The sequence below is a fragment of the Euprymna scolopes genome, chromosome 4 (assembly GCF_053919585.1).
Source record: "Euprymna scolopes isolate OS-2025 chromosome 4, ASM5391958v1, whole genome shotgun sequence".
Taxonomy (NCBI): domain Eukaryota; kingdom Metazoa; phylum Mollusca; class Cephalopoda; order Sepiida; family Sepiolidae; genus Euprymna; species Euprymna scolopes.
This window is the reverse complement of record NC_136485.1, coordinates 58,244,895-58,266,855: the sequence shown is the minus strand read 5'-3', so window position 1 is coordinate 58,266,855 and position 21,961 is coordinate 58,244,895. Positions and strand designations below refer to the sequence as shown.

General features: G+C 33.7%; 1 protein-coding gene across 2 annotated transcripts in view; it reads left to right on the top strand.

Annotated features, from left to right (window-relative positions):
- Nucleotides 1-553: 553 nt before the first annotated feature.
- LOC145267479 (phospholipase DDHD1-like) overlaps nt 554-21,961 on the top strand; it is a 117,300-nt gene continuing 95,892 nt past the window's right edge. The window contains exon 1 of one of the 2 annotated variants that reach the window (XM_080123307.1): nt 554-1,643. In XM_080123307.1, coding sequence (XP_079979433.1) covers nt 890-1,643 — 754 coding nt within the window. In that variant the 5' untranslated portion in view covers nt 554-889. The remainder of the gene's footprint in view (nt 1,644-21,961) is intronic. The other variant, XM_080123306.1, reaches the window with a different exon arrangement.

Below are 21,961 nucleotides of genomic sequence, written 5' to 3'. Positions count from 1 at the left end.
AATTTATTAATTTATTTATTAAATTGGTAGGTGAAAGTACAGAATAGATAACAATGTTCCCCTCCCCATGTTAAGGATTAAAAAAATATATATATTGTATCAATACAGTCCGTAAACTGCAGAAGATTATTTAGAAAGCCATTCTTAACTTGGAGAAGTGGCTTTATTATCTATTCAGTATTTTCACTTAACAATTTAATTAATTAATTAATAAATAAAAATAAAAAAAAATAACGAACCGGAAAGTAAGCGAAAACATGAAGTCTTTTATATCAGGAACAGAATCGGATCGAACACCGTTTGCTGCTGACTTTGAGTCGAGTCCTCTTTTGGTTTACCACAGCTTTTTTTTAAATTTAAAAATCAAAAGTAAATAAAAAATAACAATTAAATGTGTAATTGTCAATGATACATTAACACGAGAAATATAGAGAAACAGAAATGGTCACAGTTTCATAGAGATGATAGAGTTAAACAGTAACTCTATCATCTCTATCAAACGTAACATGTGAGCAATTTTCTAGCGCATTTGAGGCAGTGAATCCTAGCAGCCGCAGAGGCAAGATATCAACCGCCATTATAACAGTCACGTGACCCGGGTTTAAATCTTTTTGGACGACTGCTTTTGTTGTTGTTTTTATGAATGGTTGAGTCGGCCGGTTTGTTGCTTTATTTTATTTTCAGTCCCCCCTCCACCCCTCATTCATTCTTCATCTTATCTGATGGACAAATTACTGGAGCAAGATTATAGCCGTTTTTATTTTTTATGCATTGAAAGACTTCAAAAATAATACCCTTCTTTTTTTTTTGCCTACTTTTTCGTTTTCATTTGTGTGTGTGGTTTGTTTGGAGTGTTCCGACTCGTTGTGTCTTCGTCAGGTAAAACTGGATGAATCCTTTGTCATCGTTTATGTCTTATTTCACGGCCGGACACAACAACGGCGATCACAGACAACAGATTCTTATTAACGATGAAGGAGAAGAGGAGGAGGAAGAAGAAGAAGAAGGAGAAGAGACAGAAGAAGAGAAAAAGAAAAAAGATGATAACGATGAGGAGGGTATAACGAGGGGCCGAGGTTCAAGGGCGCCCGAGGGAAGTGACATTATCGTTATTGTTGATGATGATGATGTTGAAAATGGAGTCGAGCGGCTTTCCTCATCATCATCATCATCCTTACGCGTACCCGTTGTTAAGGAATCCCGCGTTCCGAAAGAAGAGACCGATGAGGATGAAGAGGGTCATCATGCCGGTGGTTCGGACAATAATGGGGACCAGTCGTCGTTGTCGTCGTGTGGATCCGCATCAAAAAGAAGAGCATCCTCCCCAACGCCCTCGACCTCACGATGGCGACCCCAAAGACAACCGCAGCCTCCGCCAGCCCATCTGAAGAAATACCTCTATCCGAAATCCGAAATCGTGGAAGAAATGCACCCGGAAGACGTAAGGTGGATGTATAGGGATGCCTCGAAGAAGAAATGGATACCTTTCATCGGATACGATTCGTTGCGGGTGGAATTTAAATACCGTGAATTGTCCGTGACTGCGTCCCACCCGGAAAAGCAAGTGGAAATGATTGTCGTCCGTGGAGGTCTTTACGAGGTGGATGTCATATCACGACAATGTTATTCTCTCTTTTGGTCAGGTAAAAATCTTTTTTTTTTTCATTCTTACTTCATTCCGGGAGGGGTGGGGGGTTAGACTATTTCCTTCAGCGCCTTCAAATATGTATTATTTTCATTTTATGGTACTAGTGCAGTAGTGGGGCAGGGGCACTGGGGCAATGCACTTATTGATCTATTGATAATATTATTTCAGCAGTCAGCACAGATCAATAAGTGCGAGTGCGCTAGTACCATAAGAATGGCTTTTTACGTTATTATTATAATAACGTTGTTATTTAAAAAGCCATTCTTAACATGGGGAAGGGAGGGTGTTTTTTACCTATTTTTTTTTTTACCTAAGAAAAAGATGAGAATAATAGTCCGCAATAAATACAATTGAATAAAAAAACATATCATAAAATTTTAATTAAACTTGGAAATACGATTTAAAAAATAGCGCAAATCAGTAAGTGCACTAGCACCCATTTTATTTGTCAAACCTGGTAAATATTTATTTTAGTCACGTAAATTATTTAGAGTGCCGAAATGGGCGTCTGCACTATTCTCGAACAACCAAGGATGCTTATTCACATTGGCACTTATGACGGCAATTAAAGTAAAGAAAATATAGAAAAGTCTGTACTCATTATTCCAAAAATACGTAATTTGATAAAGTAGTTTTTTTTTTTTAATTTTATTAAAGAAAATTAAAATTTACGACCTAGTGAGTCGTAGTTGGCCATGATTAAATCCTATGAAATAAATAAGTGGGAGACAACTTAAATCGAACTTAAATCGAAGTCAGCCTTAAAATATTGAAATACAGTTTAGTTGTAAAATACGATGCTTATTTAGATTGGCACTTCTAATGAAAAAAGAAAAAAACTTTTATCGTGTACCTACTTGTCACAAAATGAAAATTTTATCATAAAAGAATCACAAAAATTGATCAAGTAGTTTTTTTATTATTAGGAAAAACAAATTTGCCGTTGTTTACCGATAAGTGACAGACGAGGCCATAGTTCTCTGAGGGGAGGTAATCAGTGATTATTTTCAGTTTCCGCGTGGATTAGGGTTGTCTGCCTTTGTCCACCGTTGATTTCATTATTTGCTTTCATCTTCATTGAAACAAAGTAATACTTGATCAAATTACGTGGCTTTTGGAATTTTTCATCTTCGTTCGTTCAGTGACTGGCAATACAGACATTTTTTGTATTTTCTTTCATTTTAAATGTCGCCACAAATACCAGCCTGAATAAACACCGTAAAATCGCTAACAATTGTAAATTTTGATTGTCTTAGATTAAAAAAAAAAAATGCTTGATCGATTTTTATTTATTGCGGACTATTACCCTCATCTTTTTCTTCGTTGTTTCACGACGTTTCGGTCAACTATTCCTCTGGTCTTCGTCAGATGGTAACCGCGACGGGGAACTCCGAATCTCTTGACTGCATCCACTATCCCGTCGCGATTACCACCTGATGAAGGACAGGGGAATAGTTGACCGAAACGTCCTGAAGCAACTAAGAAAAAAATGAGGATAATAATCCGCAATAAATAAAAATTAATAAATAATACTCATCTTAATAATGAATTCCAATGATCGATTTACGTAATTTTTGGAATATGACATCTTTATGTCACGCAAACTCGGCGGACCTGAACGAGAATCACCCCCTATAATTGGTACTACTACAGTTTATCGCCGAAAATGGAGATACTATTTTTTGGGGCACCTGTCATCAAAATCAGAGGGAGAAATCAGTAGTTTAAACTATGACCGAAATGAAATAAACAACAAAAAAATTAAACTAGATAATGATGATTACTTCCGGAAAGAACTAATTACTACGACACTACGTGTCCCAGCGTAGTATAAACACCTCCAAACTTCCCATGGTAAGAACGGCTTTCGGAATAATCACACACACCCAACCTAGAAAGCCGTTCTTAACATGGGGAGGTTTGGGGTGTTTGCTGAGGCACGTAGTAATTAGTTCTTTCCGGAAGTATCATTATCTAGTTTAATTTTTTAGCGCTTCTTCTACAGTGTAGAAGCGCTAAAAATAAATCATTTTTATGTTTTCATGTGAAATTCAGTTTTACGATTTCCGAAATTTCGTCCCAATAGTGTAGAAGTTCTACACTATTTAGTTCTACAACTAGAAGTTCTATACTGTTAGGGCGAAATTTCGGAAATCGTAAAACTGAATTTCACATGAAAGCATGAAAATTATTTATTAAAGGAAATAAAAAATAGAATTTGATGAAAACGATCGTAAGACACAGGAGAGTTCAAAAGGGAGGTAATTTTCCGTTTCGATTTAAATAAGATGGCCGCAATTTTTCACCTGCTAACACGATTAAATTTTTTTTAATAAATTCAGTAATATTCAAGTAATTTTGACTGCATAGTTTGGAAGCTACCATTGGAATTTATTAGAATTGACAAAAAAAAAAAAAAATCAGTAGCAACCATTGTTTTCTTTCTGAAACCCCCATTTATCGACTACAAACTTTCGTCCTAATATTGTAGAAGCGTCAATTTTTTTTATTATTTATTTCATGCTTCGGTCATAGTTTAAAATACTGATTTCTCCCTTTGACAGGTGCCCGAAAAAATGGTATTTCCATTTTCGGCGATAAACTGTAGTAGTACCGTATGTTTTAATATGTAGTATAGTTTTCGAGGTTAGGGGTGTTTATTCCGAAAGTGACACTTAACATGAGGAGGTTGGGGGTGTTTTTACTATGCTGGGTTAGGTCGTAAAAAATATCAACTGCTGAATACCAGTTAAAATGGGGGCGCGGGGTCTCGTTCAGGTCCGCCATAAACTTATCTATATTTTCTTTACTTTTAATTGCCACCACGAGTGCCAATTTGAATAAGCACCTAACCTAGTGTTAGCGCAAAAAAAAAAAAAAAAAAAAAAGAAAGAGAAAAATATCAATGATTAAAAAATTTTGATTTTCCACAAAAAAATAATTTACAGAAAAGTACAGATAGAGGAATCGAAGAGGGAGATAACTAAAAGACATTGCATTTTTTCTAAAACTGCAACATTGACGTGGAAGCCATTTTTCTACAAGTAAACGATAATTTAGCGTGTCTCTCACTCGCTCACTATTCTCAAAGAACTTAGTATTACTTAGTAGACCCCCTCCAAAATTCCAGAATAAAATCATTAATTCATAGCTAGCTGACTCGTTTATAGAACATTAGGTGTTTGTGTACATTAATGCTGGAGTCCCCCAGAGGTCCATCCTGGGCCCAACTCTCTTCCTGATCTACATCAATGATCTTCCAAAACACATACTTAAATCATTCGTTGACATCTATGCTGATGACACGACCATCTATGGCAACACATCAAAGTCCGTAAATGACAAAGTTCTCTCTAATTCTCTCTCCTCTGATCTTGAGCGCATGGTATAATGGGGGAAGAGGTGGCTGGTAACTTTTAATGCATCCAAAACCAAGCTTCTATCTTTACATCAGCAACGCTCTGATCCCCATCTGGCATCAATTGAAATGGATGGCTCTCATCTTGGGGAGTCTCCATGTTTTGACAAGCTTCTGGGTTTGACCTTTACTCCTGATCTGAAATGGAACACGTACATCAAATCTGTTGCCAGGGACGCTGGGAAAATGGTGGGATCCTTCTACTGCTCCAGAAGATATCTCACTACTGATGCAATTCTCTATCTGTATAAAAGCCAAGTACGTCCAAGGATGGAGTACTGCTGCCACATCTGGGCAGGAGCTGCTAGAAACAGCCTATCCTGCCTTGACAAGGTACAAAATAGACTTCATGGTTTGGTGGGGGATGCCCTTTTCTCTACCCTGCAACCTCTCTCCCACAGAAGAGACGTTGCGAGCCTGTCTTTGTTTTATCATTATTTCCATGGCAAGTGCTCGTCTGAGCTCCAATCTCTGCCCCCCCCCCCCGCCAGTCTTTCACGAGAAACACCCGTCTGGCTGAAACTACTGTCAATGATTTTCCCCACTCTTTATCTGTGCCTAAATCCAAACGTAGATTCCATGAGCAGAGCTTCTTTCTCAGAAGTGCACGATTGTGGAACTCTCTTCCGTTCGCCTGTTTCCCACCTGACTACAACTTGGATGTCTTCAAATCCAACATAAACAAATTCCTGACAAACTGGCCCCTTAAGTAAGACACTCTATCAAATCTCCAATACTAATGATTACTACAATACTATCTCATTGATTATTGTACACGCAATAACCCTTATCCCTGAGTGGCCTCTGGGTCTTGATAAGTGGTGACTCCCATGTAAAAAAAAACAAAACAAAAAAATCATTGGTGATCTTTTAAACCAACATATTTCGGGTGAAAACATTATTACATACTTGCATGTAATGTCAAAATTAGTATAAATTCTCTAAATTACGATAATTAACCCAATAGAAAAATAATTATTACAGGTAAATTTGTCGAATTATCGAAGTTTATCATATGTTTTAATGTGGAAAGGTTATCCGACCAATTCAGTATGGCAAACTGACTTATCTCCATTTTTATACAGTCAGTTGTAGATGAATTTTTATTAAAAATACATCTAGCACATTTTCGTAATTTTTTTGGAATTTAGTTAAAAATGAAGACAACGAAAAGAAGTCTCATTGTAACTTTTGAAAGCAACTCTATTTGTTATCTTCATTAGTAGCATGTACATGAATAATTTATTATTTTTAAAATGAGTTAGTAGGAGAGTTCAGTGTTCGTGCAAACTTGTATTTATAGTAGTCGCGAAAAGAGTTTCTGATGTGGGGACGTAGATTAGATATCCAACAGGCCTATTGAAAGAAAGAGAAAAGTGTTCAATGTGTTTACGTGTTGTAGGAGCGTGTGTGATAATAGAGACGGGGCAAAGGGTTAGTGTCTCGTGGTAGGAAAGAGTACATGTGAGAAGCACACATGGGAGCAAGTTTTGACGATAACCATATTGGCTTATGGCATTCACATAATGTCTGCTGCCAGCGAAAGCCAGGGAGAAAGAGAAGGAAGAGTTGTCAATTTCGTCTTTTATGTACTCAGTCACATGATTGAGAGCTGGCTTGTGATTGGACAAGCCAGGTAAAAAATGGATTTCAAATCTCCAGCCGTGAGAATTAACTGCTGCTACTGTTCTTGTTGCAAGTTCGCCTGCTACAAAAATTTATACTAATTTCCACAATGATAATGGTTTCACCTGATATGTATTGGTTTAGAAGATCAATCTACACAAGCACCCCAAATTATTATTTACTTGTAAAAATGGCGTCTTTGTTAAAATGTAAGGTTCTTCTTCATTATTGGAGTGAAATTCAAAAATTGAAAGATTGAATTGTCATGTCACAGCAATGAACATATCCAAAACTTACGAAAAACGATAAGATAGAAAATTAATTATTAATGAAAACAGTTTTCGAAGAATATGATTAAGTTTTGCAAAAAGATTAAAAAAAAAAAAAAATTAATGTATGATGTATTTGAATCAGGAAGCCAATATCTTCAGACAGCCTGATCTGGTAGCACCAGGGCCAAGGAAGAATGATAAATCAAGTTCATAATTTTGTACTTAAAAGGACAAGGTTGTGAATTTGCATCATTATTCTTCCTTCACTAGCTCCTCTCTCGATTTGTTTATAAAGATGGCGACCTATATATTTTCCGACCAAGTCTTCATTTCACCATTTCACATACACAATGATAATCGCTACATAACTTAGTTTTTTTAAGCTATTTTTGTTTATTTTTTTTTTATTCTTTTTCTTAAATCATGATTTAAATAATAAAAAAATTGTCAGGGTAAAGTTGAACCCCATTTCACACTGAATAATTTAGGTAACTGGAATAGGAATTACCTGTTTTGTGAGTATATCCCACTACTTTTGGCAACTACCATTTATTCTCTATGATGTCATGAAGGATTAATAATAGTTGACAAAAAGCTGTTATGAAATCATAATGGATGAAAGTTGCTAAAAGCTTTCTTGGTAATCATAAAGTGTACAAAACAGAAGCAGCAGCTACAGTGAATGTTGTTTTTATGTTATCGACTTGTGATTGGACCAAATCTCTAATAAGCAGTTTCAGGCAATCAAAGAAGGAAAGATACTCACTTCTAAATCTTGTGCGTATTATAAAAATCCGAACATAGTGTTTTTCTTTCTCTTTCCTATTTTCTTCAAGAGCTAACACGATCACATCTGCGCAACATAATCATGCCTAGCCACTTTCGGGCAAAAGGCTCTTGACAAAATGCAATGAGAGACATATATATTCCTAGCAAAGCATGCACAACACCACTTACTACACGTATACACACAGTTCGTACATACACTTTTTCACTAATAAAACAGAGACACTAATATACACACATAACTTCATTTAATCTCTCAAGTGCTCAAAGTGTCCACCTTCATTTGTTTTATGTTTCTGAATTTTTGAGATGATGATTGATAATTTGTATTACTTGGATTATTTGGACTACTGTTCTCATTTTGAGTGACATTTTTCAACATTTCAACCAATGTAATCTTCGCGAGGGCCTGTGGCATAACGGATAAAGCACTAGGTAAAATTAATTTGTAAGTAGATTCCATGAAGAAAGCTTATTTCTTAGAACTACACGCCTGTGGAACTCTCTTCCATTTGCCTGCTTTCCAGCTGACTACAATATGGTCGTCTTCAAGTCCAACGTAAACAAGTTCTTGATGAGCCATCCAATTTACCAAATTTCCACTACTAACGATTACTACGATATTGTCCCATTGACTACTCTACACTCATTAACCCTTAACCCTTGAGTGGCCTTCGGGCCGTGATAAGTGGTGACTTATTCGTTTTTAAAAAAAAAAAAGTGACACTATTCTGGAGGTTGAAGATTCAATCCTCAGTGTGCAGGTGATACAAAGAATACAATTGCAAGTTATGATTTCTACCCTGTCATGGCTGACGTAACAAGAGCCTGATATCCTCCGTAGATTAAATAAAAAGTTCTGTTCGAAATTCCACGCAGATTCCTGAGTTCAATAAAGATACACACAAAGAAGGCTGGGGGTTACATCGGCTGAAACATGTGCATAACACTTCAGATGAGAGTAGTAGTCTGAATAGTCCAAATAATATAAATTCGTTTGTTTTGAATAATTTATTATATTTAAGATGCGACTGTGAAGGTGAAACAGATGATGAAGTACCTGTGACCCCTAACCCTTACCCTACTTTCGACCGATCCTGTATACTGCGTACAGCAAAACCAAAAGAGTAATAAACATATGTAGAAGTCTATGGAAAAGTTGTCCTGATTTGCTCCCAAATGGGTTTTATAAGATATTATAAGACAGTATACCGCTTCCTGGACTGTTTTTGTGTTATTGTCATAACTACAGCACAACCGAAACATTTAATAAATGTACCTATAGGTCTCTGAAGAAGTTGTCCTATATTTGTTTTCAATTAGGGAATATAAGAAAGTATACTGTTAACTATCCTTTTCAATTTTCTTTTGCCTGCATCCATACTGTTAGGGTTTACCATTATTGAATATCAGGTGTTCTGCACCTAAAACGTGGTCTGCATAATCTTGCAAGCTGAGGACCAGTATGAATCTACGAATGCACTGAATATAACAGACAATACTAGACTGGTTGTTGTGGTCTATATCAATCAGATATTAGCTGGAAATGACAGCTCGAATTCAGAATATACATTTCTGATTTTAGACTTTTGTGGCCTCCATGAAGTTGCAATTCTGTTAAAAGTTTAAACCATTATTTTAAACTAACTACCTGGATGAAAAGGTGTGGATGCTGTATAATTGTGTAAAATATTTTACTAAAGGAGATTTGATATCTGTCTGTCTAAAACCAAACTATACCATTACTATCTTTCAATGCTCAATTCACAGGGGTGGAATAGTGTAATATTTGTTCTGTTATGAAACTATCCTCCCAGGCATTACCTCTTCCTTTTGAAGAGAAGTGTAGTATATGTTAATTTGTCATCATACTAATCAAAATATGTGCTGGGAGGGAGCCTATTATTATTAATTTACATAATTAAATTAATTTGTGTTTTTTCTTAATGGATATTCTATCTATGACTAAAACTAGCAACACCACACCTGTGAAAGAAAGGGTGTAGAGAAAAATAGAGAACATTCACTGCGGTAGTCAGGGTAACTGTACTTGAATTTCAACAAGCCATGGCTTATTGATTTTCTTTTGTTTATCTACATTTTCGACATTTTTGCCCAAGTGATAATTTCTTGCAACTGTTAAATGCTTTGTGAGGTCTGATCTATGGTGATTGGTCTTACGTGTTTTTAGGCACAGAGGCAATATGGCGATGGGAAAAAAGGATTACAAACAGTAATTTAACTAAATAGAAAAATAACTAGTTTATTCTAGGATGGAGCACATGCTAGTATGATTGCAAAAGTTAAGAGTGGATGGAGTAAGTTTGGGGAACTTAACGCCCATTACTAACCAGCAGAGCGTTACCACAATCAAACAAAGAATAGTGTAGCAAGCATGTGTATGAGTGTGATAACATATGGAAGTGAAATTTGACCAGTGAGGGTTGTGGACATGCGTTGCATGGAGAGAAATGATATGAGAATGATACAATGGATGTGTAATGTGAGTATTAAAGACTAATTTTCATGAGCACAGTAGAAAATCAAATGAGTGATGTGTGCAGAAAACTAAAGATGGTATGGTTATGTTGAAAGAATGGACCAGAGTTCTTGAGTTAGTGGAAATATAAAACAGTTGAGGCAATAGGTTCAGAGGAAGCCAAATATATTTGGGAAGAAATGATAAAAATGGACTTGAAAGAAAGCGGGATAAAGACAAAAACAGTCCTCTCGTGACAATGACCGATTCTACGCATGCGTCAGATGACGTCGTGACCTGATTTACTTTAAATAGTTGAAAAACTGAACAAATTTCATGTACGTCGCGTTAGCTCAGTTGGTTAAGGCTTTGGTTCATTATCTAAACATTTTGGGTTCGAATTGTGGTGTGAGATGTTTTTTTTTTGTTTTTATTCGATTTTTTAAATTCAAATATTGAACCAATGTTATTTAAGCCATTTTTCATGTAACGTTCGTTTTTCTGCTTTTTTTTTTTCTTTTTTTGTTTTTTCCGCTTATTCTTAGCGACACCCAAAAACACCCGGGTACCCACCGATTATTCAAATTTTAATATCGAAACAGGCTTATTTAAGCCATTTTTCATGTGTTCGTTTTCTTGTTTTCATCGTTCGTTTGCCTTACGTTAGTTTTTTTTGTGTTTTTTTTTAGTTGTTTGATCGCCGTGTAGCGGGGAAAACAGAAAAATAAACATAGCTTTATTTAAAATATATATTTTATTTTTAAAAGTTTATAGTTTTACAATTGTTTTTTTTGGGGGGGGGGGGTTATTAGAAATGTTGCATTTTTAAAAAAATTTTCTGTGTATGTCGACTGGTGTTTAGAATTTATTTAAATTAAGGAAAAACAAAAAAAAAAAAGAAATAGTAAATTTATATATTTTTTATTGTTTAGAAAACTAGAAAATACAATCCTGAGGTATTAGAATACTAACAGCAAATAGCTGAAAAATTACTTATATCTTTAAAAATGAAAATAAAAACGTATAAAGTTGCTAAGTAAAAAAGACAGAAAGGATTTACATTTAATCTTATAAAATTTTAAATCCTAATCCCTTTGAATGGGGGATAGCTGTTGTAGGGTTAGGATCACTCGAGCAACTAAGCTTCTCTCTTTACATTAACGTTCTGATTCCCATCTGGCATCAGTTGAAATGAATGGCTCTCGTCTTGAGGAGACCTCAAGTTTTGACCTTTACTCCTGATCTTAAATGGAACAGGTACATCAAATCTATTGCCAAGGCAGCTGGAAAAATGGTGGGATCCTTCTATCGATCCAGTAGATATCTCACTGCTGATGCAATTCTCTATCTATATAAGAGCCAGGTACATCCAAGGATGGAATACTGTTGCCACATCTGGGAAGGAGCTGCTAGAAAGGACTTGTCCTGCCTTGATAGAGTTCAAAATAGACTTCGTAGCCTCATAGGAGATATCCCTTTCTCTTCCCTGCAACCTCTATCTCACAGAAGAGATGTTGCGAGTTTGTCTCTGCTGTATCGTTATTTTCATGGAAAGTGTTTGACTGAGCTTCAGTCAAACTTTCACAAGAAACACTCGTCTAGCTGAAAACACTATCAATAATTCCCCCCACTCGTTATCTGTGCCTAAACCTAAACGTAGATTCCATGAACAAAGCTTCTTTCTTAGAACTATACGCCTGTGGAATTGTCTTCCGTTTTCCTGCTTTCCGGCTGACTATAATATGGTTGTCTTCAAGTCTAACGTAAACAAGTTCTTGATGAGCCTTTCCACTTGTTAACAAATTTACTGAATTTCCATTACTAACGATTACTATATTGTCCAATTTCTACTGTTCACCTTTTAAACCTCATCCTCGAGTGGTCTCTTGGCCTTGATAAGTGGTGATGTCTATGTAAAAAAAAAAAAAAAAAATTATCTGTTTGGCGCTGTCCTACCTCTACTGTCAAATTACCCTCTTCTTTAGTCAAATCACCTCACACAAACTTAACAATCATCCTTTTCTTTTTACAAGGAAATCATCACTTATCAAAGTTTGAAGGCCACTCAAGGATAATGGTTAATGAGTGTAAGGTGGTCACTGAGACAATAGCATAGTGTTCGTTAGTGATGGAAATTGGGTAGAATATGATTATTTAAGAGGGAAGCGCAACAAGAACTTGTTTACATTGGACTTGAAGATGACCATGTTGTAATTAGCTGGAAAGTAGGCCAGCAGTGCAGAGTTTCACAGGTGGGTAGTTCTAGGAAAGAAAATTTGTTTATGGAGTTTGCATTTAGATTTAGGCACAGATAAGGTATAAATATGAATTGGCCAAATAATAGATGAGTCTTTTTCATCTCTCCTTAATACTAACCCAGTCTAATAATAATAATAATAATAAATCGATGGTGACAATGGGATGATAGGTATAGAATATTGAATGTACATTTGAATAGGTGATGCTAAGAGAGGCATTTATAAATGTGCTTGATACAAAAAGTAAAAGAAAAATCAGTGAGAGTCGAGAAGACGCCAACAGCAGAAGGAATGAATGGTGCAAAAAGGAACAAGTGAAAAAGACTACAATACGACATTGATAGTATATGTACGTATGTATATTGCTATTCCAACTGCTGGCTTAGATTAGACTAGGTCAGTGTTCAGGAGAGCTGGAAACACCAACATGATTATAAGTTATGTGAACCTTTTGCGATTAAATAAAAATGCTATTTTAAGAGGTTAATATAGCTTGCTTGAATCATTGTCTAGTGTATATATAGCATTACAAGTTGATTTTTTTTCTTTTTAGATAATTGTTATTTAATCAACTTGCATGAAAAGAGCTATGTAGAAGATGCTTAAAACCGTTTGGATAATGCAAATACCATCAGTAGTTCAAAAGTTATGAGAATTTTAAGTGCTAAAATTTAGGCTTTTCCGTGGACATTTTTCTTTAGAAAAAGTGGGCTAAATTACGGACCTCAACATTTCAAGAAATTCGGTAATTTCGCCATCATTTATTTATTTTTCAAGCTATTCTCATGAAACTTGGCACTCTTTTGTAAAATTGTGTGCTCTTTCTTATTAAGCAGTAAAATCTGACGTATCTCTTTACCATAAGCCATGAATTATAAATTCAGATGTACAAATTTCAATTTTTTTTAAAACTGGCGCATGGTATCATACAGTGGGTGTCTATTCATGAACAAAACTTAGTATTATAGTGGTATTTAAATATAGCTTTATTGAGAGCAGTCATTTTCCTGCCTCCTCACCAAAGGAGAGCTTAATCTGTGGTGTAGCCATTGAATGCCTAAAGAGCATTCATGGCCGGTATTTACTACTCCCCTCAAAGAAAAAAAAAAATTAAGTAGATATGAATTAATCTCAGAAATAAATCGAAGAAAATTTTTCATAGATTTTGGATTTCTGTAAAAGATGGAAATTCCCATAGTCGACCAGAACTTATGCATTTTGGGACCAGTTCAATTTTCAATTTTGTAAATCCTCTCTATCTGGCCCAAAATATACCCCTATTTTCTGAGACGCAACAGGAATCCTTGATGTAGCTTTCACAGTACCAGGATACCAGGAATCCTGATAAGCAACAGCTATATATTCACCAGTTGATGGTAGTTGTCATTTCTATTCTGTTGTTTTACTGAAAATTCAATTATGTAAACAAAGAAATAAAACGGTAATTTTTTACTTTGTTTCCACCTTAACATTTAAAATAATTACTTTTATGTTTTAGGGTATGCTGAAAACGAATATCACATTTAAATTTTCTGCAAATAAGTAGTTTTCTGGATATCAAGCAATGTCATTTATGTTATTGCTGGTGGCCATCTTGGTACGCGTGAGCGCGCAAACGTAATCCCGAGAAATTATGTGTAAACGCACGTACCAAGATGGCCATCAGTAATAACATAAGAAATGACATTGCTTAATATCCGTAAAGCTACTTATTTGCAGAAAATTTAAATGTAATATTCGTTTTCAGCATACTCGAAAACCTAAAAGGTAGTCATTTTAAAGAAAAATGTTATGGTGGAAACAAGGTAAAAATTTACAAAATGCATCACAATGAAATTCTTGATCGAACCGCCTAATTATTATTATTTAGATATCCTCAGTTAAAAAAAACGTTTGTTTTTTTTTACAGATTTGAAAAAATGGTTTTGACAATGAGTTAAAAATAAATTCAAGTTTCACAATATCTTATTTAATTGTTAGGTGAAAGTACAGAATAGTTAACAAAACACCCTTCCTTCCCCATGTTAAGAATGGGTTTCTAAATAATGTTATTATTTCAGCATGGTAGCATATGTGCACAAGTACCTTTTACCACTAAAAAAACACAATTCTACCTTAAGTACAAGTAAGAAATATAAATAAAAAAAACAAACACATGTACTTAGTACAATTTGTTGTTTTTTAACGCTTTTAGTGCATGTGTACTAAAAGCATTAAAAACAACAAAATAGTATTGTTTGGAAATCAAATTTGAAAAACTTGAAAATAATTTTTTAAATTGACAAACTCAGAATAAAAAATGAAATTTTTTTCGTCTTTCGTTTTGAAAGCTGACTGTACGCAGCTCAGCGCTGGTCAGCACATAGTGAGCCATTTTCATTTCAAGCGGATTTGAATTTCTATAAAAGATAACATTTTAAAGAAATTTCCGTACAATTAATAACTATGAAATATTTACATATTATACATGAAAATAATTCTGAAACTATTATCTTTATGAAAATGGATGATATATGCTGATTTATTTTAGCAATTTTGAAATATTCTTTGTCAACTTTGCTCGGTCGTAACTTTGCTTCCTGTGGTCATCGAAATATAAATCAAAGTCCAGTAGAGATAGACTTCTATGCATATATAGCCTGTAAAATTTCAGCCATATCCAATCGAATTTAACCCTGCATAACATATGTATCCAAACGTAATGTATGAAATGTAAACATTGAAAAACCAGTTTCCCTTTTTTTACGTTGTTTTTCATTTTTAACTTGGAGCATAAAAACATTGAATGCATAAAAAAAAAATAGATTAACATCCTTGGAATACTTATTCTGTTATCTTTCCAGCAATGTAATTCTTTTAAAAATTGACCCACAAATAAAAAGATATGACTTGTTGAAACACATTAGGTATGTAATATTGCCGATGTCCATAAAAATAGAGCATACATTTGTAATGCTAGTATACTCGTATATCAAGTTAATTAATAGAAGACAATGAAAAGGTGTAATGGATCGACATAAACCGAAGCAGATTAAGACTAATGTGGGATAAGTTATGCAGATTCACCTTTTATGAATACAATATACATCATCAAGGGTGTGAGTTCCATGTAAAAACTTTGATTTAATTTGAATAAAATAAACTATGCATCAAGTGCGCTTGAAAGCCAAATCACAACGTAATATTAGGAAAATAAACAAATATTTTACTTGTTTGAAATTTATCACATAAATATATTTCAGAGCTAAACTCCATCCTCAGTATCTTGTTTTATTTCTTTTTTTTTTTTTTTTTTTTTTTCTTACCATGTTGTAAAGTTGGAGAAAGAAAAGTCTGTTTGTAAAGAGCTGCGCATTGTATCTCAGCGGTTGTATTTTGAAATGTTGGAACAGTGCAAAGGCAACACGAGAATAACGCCAAGGGTGTGAGTTCCATATAGAAACGTTGATTTAATTTGAATAAAATAAAATACGCATCAAGTGCACATTCTATTTTATTCAAATTAAATCAACCTTTCTATATAGAACTCCTACACATATTCAAGGAAGGAAATTTTCAGACACATATTTAAGGTAGAAAATTTTCACAAAATATACAATACGGAATTTCCATCAGAATATACTGGAGCAAGTAAAAACACAATGCAATGTTTTAAAAGTACATTTAAAAAATTATATATATTGTATTAATAAAAGGTGAATCTACATAGATTATTCCACCATTATGTCTTAATTTTCTTCAGTTTGTGTCGATTCGTTACACCTTTCATTGTATTGCCTTCTATGAATTACCCTTTTATAGTGCTATTTCAAATTTAAGAGTGACATACAGACAGAATCTCATGTGGAAATGTTTGGACACATTAAAATATGTGCATTTAATCTTCACGTTTAGCGATTAAAATACTATTTCAAAGTTACACTTGACTGACTTAATGTACCTATTTACTATGCCTCCCCACGGGACAGAGTTAGACACCAGGGTCGTTTTTTAACGTGGAGAAAAGGCTGACTTAATGTAAATGCTAATTCAAACTTGTGCTTAACAGACCAATGGAAATGCAGGAAACCGGGCAGATAAAAGCACCAGCAAAGAATGAGTTGTCTTCCTTTGCGATCACTTCTACTGTAATAACATGATCAAAAAATCACTAAATTTTAATGCATTTTGTATAAAAACTAATAAAAATAATATTTGATTTGTGAAAATTTGAAATTTTTATCAATTTGAGAGACATTTTTGGCCTCATAAGTGAAAAAGAAGCAACCTTAGTAGAAATTAGTGTCCCCAATGATGCTGGGTTAAGCAGAACTGAGATGAGAATGATAATCAATGTTTTATGTACGACATTATAAAGAAATTGGAATATTAAGAAGATCTTCGTTCTTTTTTTTTTTTTTTTTTTTTTTTTTTTTTTATAGGAGCAACTTGACCCATGACAAAGAATTTCAAAAACTACTCGACAAATATGACTGATGTTTCAAGAACTTTTCAGAACAAGTTGTTTTTCTGAAACCTTGTGCTCATCTACTAGTTTCGTAAACCATCGTTCCACAAATAATATTGCATCGTCAATGCTTTTCATTTTGATGTTTTATTATTTTCTCTTAAATAAGAAAAGCAGAAAATTCACCCTGAGTTTACTCTCAGAAGCTTCATAACTCTTGCTTCCCTTATTTTGTCCTTTAGTCCTCACATTCCATGAGTAATGCTTCTAACAAAGGGATAAGAACTGCAGTTTTATGCGTCAAAATCTACTCATCTAACACTTACTGTTGACTAGTTTTTGACCTTGAAGTCATCTTTTTTAGCTCCTTACATCAAGTGGATTCATGTTTTGTCCAGAGTGATTTCGATTAAAAAAAAAAATAAAATAAAAACTGAATTTGAATGACGGTTTAAATTCAATTAATTTTGAATCTCTTCCACTTGTTTCCTCATCCCATCTCTTTGCGTTTCTGCTTCCCCATAACTGGAACCACTTTCATTTAGAAATTGTAATATTATTGTGGGGGATTGTAACAATACTTTTAGGTATGTAAGGAAAAATACAATTTTTTTTTTGTCAATTTTGGGAGTATTTCCCAATCTCCCCTTAATGAAAAGGAAACATGTTTTCCTACGCTTATTGGTACTTATTAAATGTAAATAACTATTTTTTATAGCATTTGGTGAATTTTTAGCAAAAAAATAATGAAGGAAATTTGATGTATATTCCTCTCAAATTTTATTTTAGACCATTTGAACCTGGAGGGGGGTATCAAAATGAGGCTCAGTAAATTTTCTACAGTCATAGTTATGCTAAGTTAATGCAAAATTTGAAGAAATAATGATCTAGTTTTGAGATAATCAGAGCAGAATAACTGAAAGTGAGAGAAACATAAGGCTGTTTCCATTAACAACATGATGAACCAACATAATTTTCGTGAGGAAATAAAACGCTTTATTCTCGAATAATTCTGTCTGCTTTAGGAAACTCAATTACTTGTTTAGACTTGCTATCAGGATGTATATTTTTTTTTTCTAGACAGCAAAGATTTATCAAATATAAGAATAAAAGACACACCAAATATATATATATATATATATATATATATATATATATATATATATATATATATAAAGCAAAGTTTTCTGTATGCTGCAGTATCAGTTTAACAATTAATCTAAGAGCTAGACTAATCGACCGTATTGATGCCAGAAGTTCTTTGCCCATTTAAAAAACCCATTGTTGAAAATTCAAGGGGCATAAAAATAACATTAAAAAAAACAAATATTCTCACACTTTAGCATTCCCTGTTCCAGTTTAATATTTTTTGTTATTGCGATACCACATGTACCCTGCTCGACAACTTTGTTGACCCCAAGGTTGTGTGCCATGGATTTTTCTTTCATTCTGATTCTGGCTGTGTTGTTGTCTTTTATGCATTTGCAGCTGTTGAGGGGTGTGCTCAGACTCACAAGCATAGGGTGTTGTTTTTAGAGATGGCAAACTTTTAAATGAAAATAAATCACAGAAAAAATATTTTTATCATATAAATATGTGGTTTATTCCAAAGATTAGTTTTTTGGCATTTACAACCGATAGTTGCCAAATCTGCAATCAAAGAAAATAGGGTTGTCAATTTAAAGTTTGCTGCTTCTAAAAGAAAATATCTTGTATATATATAAAAAAAAATAAATAAATAAAACAACTCCAAAGAAAAACACAAGATAGCACTGACTCTAAAACTTTTTGTATATTGTTCATTGTACTCTGGGTGCATATGTTATCTATGTCCCCAGGCAATGCCGGGTAGCCATGCTAATAAATACAAAAAAAAACAGTTTTTGCTTTTAAACATTACTTTTTCACACTTCTGAGCATGACATTTAACTACATCCGGTGGTGAGGTATCAATTTTGAAGCTTTGGGAACTATGGCGTTACTCTTTTGTTGTTAGTAATTCATACTGAACAGAAGTGAGAGTACCTAACAGGGTCTAATCTATGGATTTAATGCAATATATCATTAACGTATTTATGAAACATGTGTTTATACAAATTAATTAAAACTAATTTAGTGTTTGTACAAAATGTTTGGATTTTAAATAAATACATTTTATGTAAAAACACTATTACATACTTACATGTCATGTCAAGATTAGTAAATAATTTCCAAAATTACACAAATTAATAGAGTAGAAGATCTGCTAGAACTATTTTTTACAAAAAAAAACAAATAGATATTAACTGTCTGCCATTTTCTATTTAGAAATAGCAGATTTTAATTGAAAGCAAGGGACATAAGTCAGTTTAGACCTTCCCTAGATTTTAAAAACCCTTTGACAATAACAAATACAATGAATCTTTATGATTTGATGACTTTTATTTTTACTTGTAATTTACTTATTTTTCTACTCAGTCGTTTTTCATAAATTTTGGAATCTTTACTAATTTCGACTTGACATAAGTGTTGGATATCTGGGTTGTGTGTACTAAGAAATCATTTTGACAAAAGCGTACACTTGGTAACAAATGTAAGAAACAGCAAAATAATTATCAAATGTACCAAAAGATCATTTGAATAAAAATTATAAACCTGATATTTTGTTTAATACTTAGGCCGTGTGTATGGAGAAATCATTTTGACATAAACGTACACCAGCTTAAACAATAAAATAATTATCAAAAGGTCATTTGAAAAAAAAATTATAAACCTGCATGAAGAAATAACAAACGTGATCAATTGTTAAAAAGGAGATAAAATTCAAAGTATGGTGTTTGAAAGGTCATTTTTGGCAAAACGTTATACAGATGTAATCAAAGTCAGCCCCATCCAGTGAAACGACAATGGCTGAATAAATAAATGGCCGTGGTGTGGTTACAGTGACAATACCATCTCAAAAGGAATGTTTTAGGTGGTCACAAATGCTTATATAACAACTAAAAAGGATATCAGAGTTGGTTGACGAGTTCAGCCTGAAAAGAATCGATCCGTCAAATTTCTGTGTGTACATTTCTCTCCTAACAATCAATCATCCATAACCGTGACTGAGAATAAAGGTATATTATTTTCATATATTAGTGTGTTGCCATTCTTTTAAACATGGCAGAAATACAACATAAGTACGTAATAGTGTTTTTATCTAAAATGCACTTATTTGAAATCATATTATTCTGGACAATTACCAACCATTCATGTACAAAATATACAAGTATGTTTTTGGCTATTTTATGCCAAAACCGTAAATTTAAGGGTTTATATGCTGTAAAACTAATCAAACGACCTTCTTACTCATTTTCCATCAGTTGTTTCTTTGCATTTTAAAAATGAGTATCCCTACCCCCTCCACCTACACACACACTAACCAGTAGAAAAGATGATGCTCAAAAAATTATTTTTTTAAATCTCTTTTAATAATGGCAGGCAAAAAAAATTGATTTGTTCGATTTTAATTTACTCTTAAATTGAATGTTATTGAATCATCGAGCGTTGTATGCGTATGAAAAGAGGTTTTCACTTAATGAGGTTAAGCTTTTAAGCTTTATAAAAATTTCAGTGATTCTTGTAACAAAAAAAAAAAAAGAATCATATCAGTTAAAAAAAAAATAGAAAAGAATCATACCAGTTCAGGACTGCTGCAAGGTGGATGTTGTGCACCTCTAATGCATAAAAAATCTAAAAGAATGCAGTAAATTCATCTGGTTGTACCAGGGATATGCGTCATTTTTTCCCCATGGGTTGTTAGGATGCAGTTTTGTCTTAAAAAAAAAAAAAATAACAACGAAAAAAGAGGAACTTTGCTTTTGAAACCAAATAAATGTTTTCTTTACCAATTAAAATGTATTCCCTAACCACCCCTTTTCTCTGCAGCATTGTTTCATGTATTGAGAAAGAGATGGAGTACAAGTGAAAAGAGGGGAAGAGATAGAGTATGGGAAAGGGAAAGAGAGATAGAGAAGGGGGAAGAGAAGTGAAAGACAGAAGATGGAAAATGGAGAGAGTGAGATAAAGAGGTGCAATGCAAGAGAGTAAGATAGAGAGGAGGAGAAATGGAAGAGAGTGAGTGAGAGAGAGAGAGAGAAGGCAGGAAGAAAGAGAGTGAGATAAAAGGGAGAGAAAAAGAGAAGCGGAAGGGAAGTGAAATATATAGAGAAAGGGAGAAAGAGATGAATGAAAAGAGAGAGAGAGAGAGAGAGACTGACAATTTTTTACATTATTTTTCTAGTCAAATAGTTTTGTTTTACAATCAAGTACTCATTTTAAATTCAACCCTTCTTTTTTTTTGGTAAAAGCTGATGTGTTTTCACCATTGCTTGTATAGTTAGATTGAACTTAATATCCTGCCATATATACCGTATAATTTATTAAATAATATGTTATTAAATAAGAAGAGCAAAGTAAAATTTAAATCTACAAGCAATGATTAAAATTAACGAATGCAGGTAAAAGAAACTTTCCATTCTATATTACATAGGATCCATTAAAACCGGCCAGGTTGTATTAAGTACTATGTAACAACGCACATAGCTGAGTAACATATAATCAAGTTGTTCAATTTGTGACGTAACGGGTGTTTGTTTGCATGTACTTAAGTTTGCCGCGGATGTTCGCTGTTATTGTGTCCAGAAACTGTATTAAATCCGTAGTATTTAACAAATGAAAGTTATTTTTAAATCCGGGTTCTAAAATGAACAAATGAAGAGTTTTGTTTGAATCTATTTTAATTCCTTAAAAATTCTGATTGAAGAAAAATGGCAGACGATGGTTAATTGGTCATTGTCACTGTTTGCAATGGGTGGTGCATATCATTTCTCTCCATGCAACACATGTCCTCTACTCTCACTGGCCAGTTTTCACTTCTATACATCGTCATACTATCTACACATGTTTGATAGACTCTTCCCTTTGATGACAATACTAATACCCTGTTGGTTTGTAAATCGTAGTTTCCTTAGACTTATTCCATCCGCTATTAACTTTTGCAATTA